The sequence below is a fragment of the Trypanosoma equiperdum genome (assembly GCF_001457755.1).
Source record: "Trypanosoma equiperdum strain OVI genome assembly, contig: ctg_353, whole genome shotgun sequence".
Taxonomy (NCBI): domain Eukaryota; phylum Euglenozoa; class Kinetoplastea; order Trypanosomatida; family Trypanosomatidae; genus Trypanosoma; species Trypanosoma equiperdum.
In genome coordinates, this window is record NW_027124258.1 from 41519 (window position 1) to 44135 (window position 2617).

Genomic DNA, 2617 nt, shown 5'->3' on the forward strand with positions numbered 1-2617 from the left:
GTGAAGAAATAAAACAAGTAACAGTGACACCAACTCAACTATCAGCCGCTTCCGTGATTAGACGCAGCCGTTCAACGGCCATGGCGAGCAAGGCAAATGTAGGAATGAATGCACGAAGGTGCGCGCCACGTTCCAATTCAAAAGTTAGAATATCCGAAATTTTATCAAAGTCTTCTACTGTTTGCGCTACTGGGATTGCCGTCCCAAAACTTTCCAAACCTTCGTAACGCCGTTTAATTATATCATTCACGGAATTCTGTAAGGCAATAACAGCTTCCTTATGCTCACGAAGGGAACACTCTGAAAGTTGGCACTTTTCCTGCCGGAGTTTGCCGGAAGCTCCCCGGCATTTTAGCTCTTTTTCCATTTTCCCAAGTTGATCAAGCAGAGACTTGCATCCGCCTGTGAGCGAAGTGGCAACAGCCTCGACGGTATCGCATGGTCCAGTAGCGAAGTTCATTGCGACAGGGTTGCCATCACAGGCAGCATTGCTACACCCACTTCTCCGTTGGACTTCCCGAAGCTTCAGTTCAAGTGATGCATTCCTCTGACGGAGCTCCTCAAGTGCCCACGAGAGTGCCGAGTTGTTGTCGCGGTCGCGGGTTAAATTAAGGTCGCTTCCCCTCACCTTTTTTTCAGGACTGCGCACAGCGTCTTTTATTGGGATCGATTCACCTGTTCCTTCAACTGGTGCACTAAAAAGGGGATTATTCCCTTCCCCACACTGCAGCCGTTCCCGTAGCCGCTGATTAGCTTTGACAGCCTCATTCAACTTGCTATGCCATTCCTGGGTTGCACGCCGAAGCGCACCTTGACCCTCTTCCAGTTTCCCAACTCTAAGAACTAAACTGGATACCACCTGCCTCACACGGTCCATACCCTCCTCTCCATTCGACGATCCCTCTGCAGTGGGAATTTTCATATCTTCCCGGTTAACTTGCACTGAGTGATTGGGGGGTTTGCACATGGCCGGAATCTGCCTTTTATCCACCTTCTCCCCTGGGGTGAGGACATCACCCATCAAATTCGTGTCGTCGCATAAAACTTCCCCTTTTGGCATCGGCTTTTTGGATGAACCGACATTGATTTCTGTTTCTCGCACTTCGGGTGAGGCAGCCGCACTAATCTTCCCTTTCATTGTAGCGTCACGCGACCCGGCACATGAACCGCGCGCAGTAGATGACTTGTCCGAAGGTTTGTGAAGGCAACTCGCATAGCTGCCATTTTCTATCCCTCTAGGTATCTGCGTGCACCTCTGACCACTCTCCCTTCGCTCCAGCTGTCGCGCCCCTCTCACGGAATCATCCGCCCCACAGGGCCCAAAACTGGTGGCAGAAAGCAAAACCTGACTACTGGAAAGCGAAGGTCCGCCAGAAGCACCCACCTGTTTTCGTCGCAGCCTTCCCTCTGCGGTGGTGTAGTATATTACCGACATAAACCGAATAAGCCGCAAACTTCCACGGGGAGCGGGCTGTGGATCAGGAATAGCTACGAGGTGGGTCACAGCGGCAGGTGGAATGAAATCACGCATTGCGGAAGTGAAGAACTTGCAAGACTGAAAAGTTTGGCTTTTACCCACACCACCGCTGCGCAGCAACAAAGACAACTGGAGCAAAGCCCCAGAGTCGCACCCCATTTCGGCAACCACAAGTGAACCACCACCTTCGAGTTCAATCCGAAGCAGTAAAACCGATTCCCGCTGCAACGTTCCTCGAATCAGATGCACATGCCGCTCGTGGATGAGCTGCACGAACGCGCCCCACTCTGAGGATAATCCCCCACAATTCACGTCGAAGCGCTGCACCTCCTCCCACCAATGTATATCCTGCTGCTTCAATAAGTCCCGAGCCTTCGTCCCCTTCACCCTGAACGATATCGCGGATACCAGTACTTGCGATGGGTGCTGAGCACCCGTAAAAACTGCTGACAGCAACCGTGTAAAGAGATCCATCGCAACTTCCAGCTTCTCTCCCGCTGCCTTTACAGCCCCTTTTATAATTTTGCTGCCGCAACCTCCCTCGTCATCGTCTTCAGGCAACACAACCACCAGGGCAGCATTTCCGCCGTCCCGAAGCCTTGCGAGTAGGGGATCAACCACGTGTCCCACTGCGTCGTGGGCCGGGCTCAACACGTGCGAAAAGAAATGGGGACCTGAGCACTGGTCGTGCCGTACCACCAAACCATCTTCAAATACGCCATCGAAGAAGTCCGTACAGCGAGCCTCGTGAGGAATAATGCAAAAAGTGCGTAAGGTCGGGTCCATACCTCCAACATGCAGTCACACGAAGAAGGAATAAACAAGTGAAGCACAAATAAATGGGTTAGAAACAACTGATGAATCAAAAGGAAAAGGCAGGATGAAAAGGGGGGGGAAACACTGCGGAGTCACGTCTATGTCAACGCCTTCAACGAGCTGTAGTGATATTGAAACTGTGAGTGCACTTTACGTGCTTTCCAATCTATTTTGCTTCTAATACTGCTTCCGGTTGCAGACCACAACCTCACCGCTACCGCACTCACGCGAGCACAGTGAAGCGGACCACTTAAAGATTACAAAGCAACCGGTGAAGAAGGAGATGTGAAGGCTGAGAAAAAAACCACTCATAGAAAAAAAAAA

The 2617-nt window shown here is 51.2% G+C and overlaps 1 protein-coding gene across 1 annotated transcript; it reads right to left on the reverse strand.

Moving 5' to 3' along the window:
- Window positions 1-34: 34 nt before the first annotated feature.
- On the reverse strand, window positions 35-2263 carry TEOVI_000137200 (uncharacterized protein; the record flags this gene model as incomplete). Its single annotated transcript, XM_067224606.1, has 1 exon — window positions 35-2263. One exon carries the CDS (start codon window positions 2261-2263, stop codon window positions 35-37), a length of 2229 nt encoding a protein of 742 aa, XP_067080707.1.
- Window positions 2264-2617: the final 354 nt, after the last annotated feature.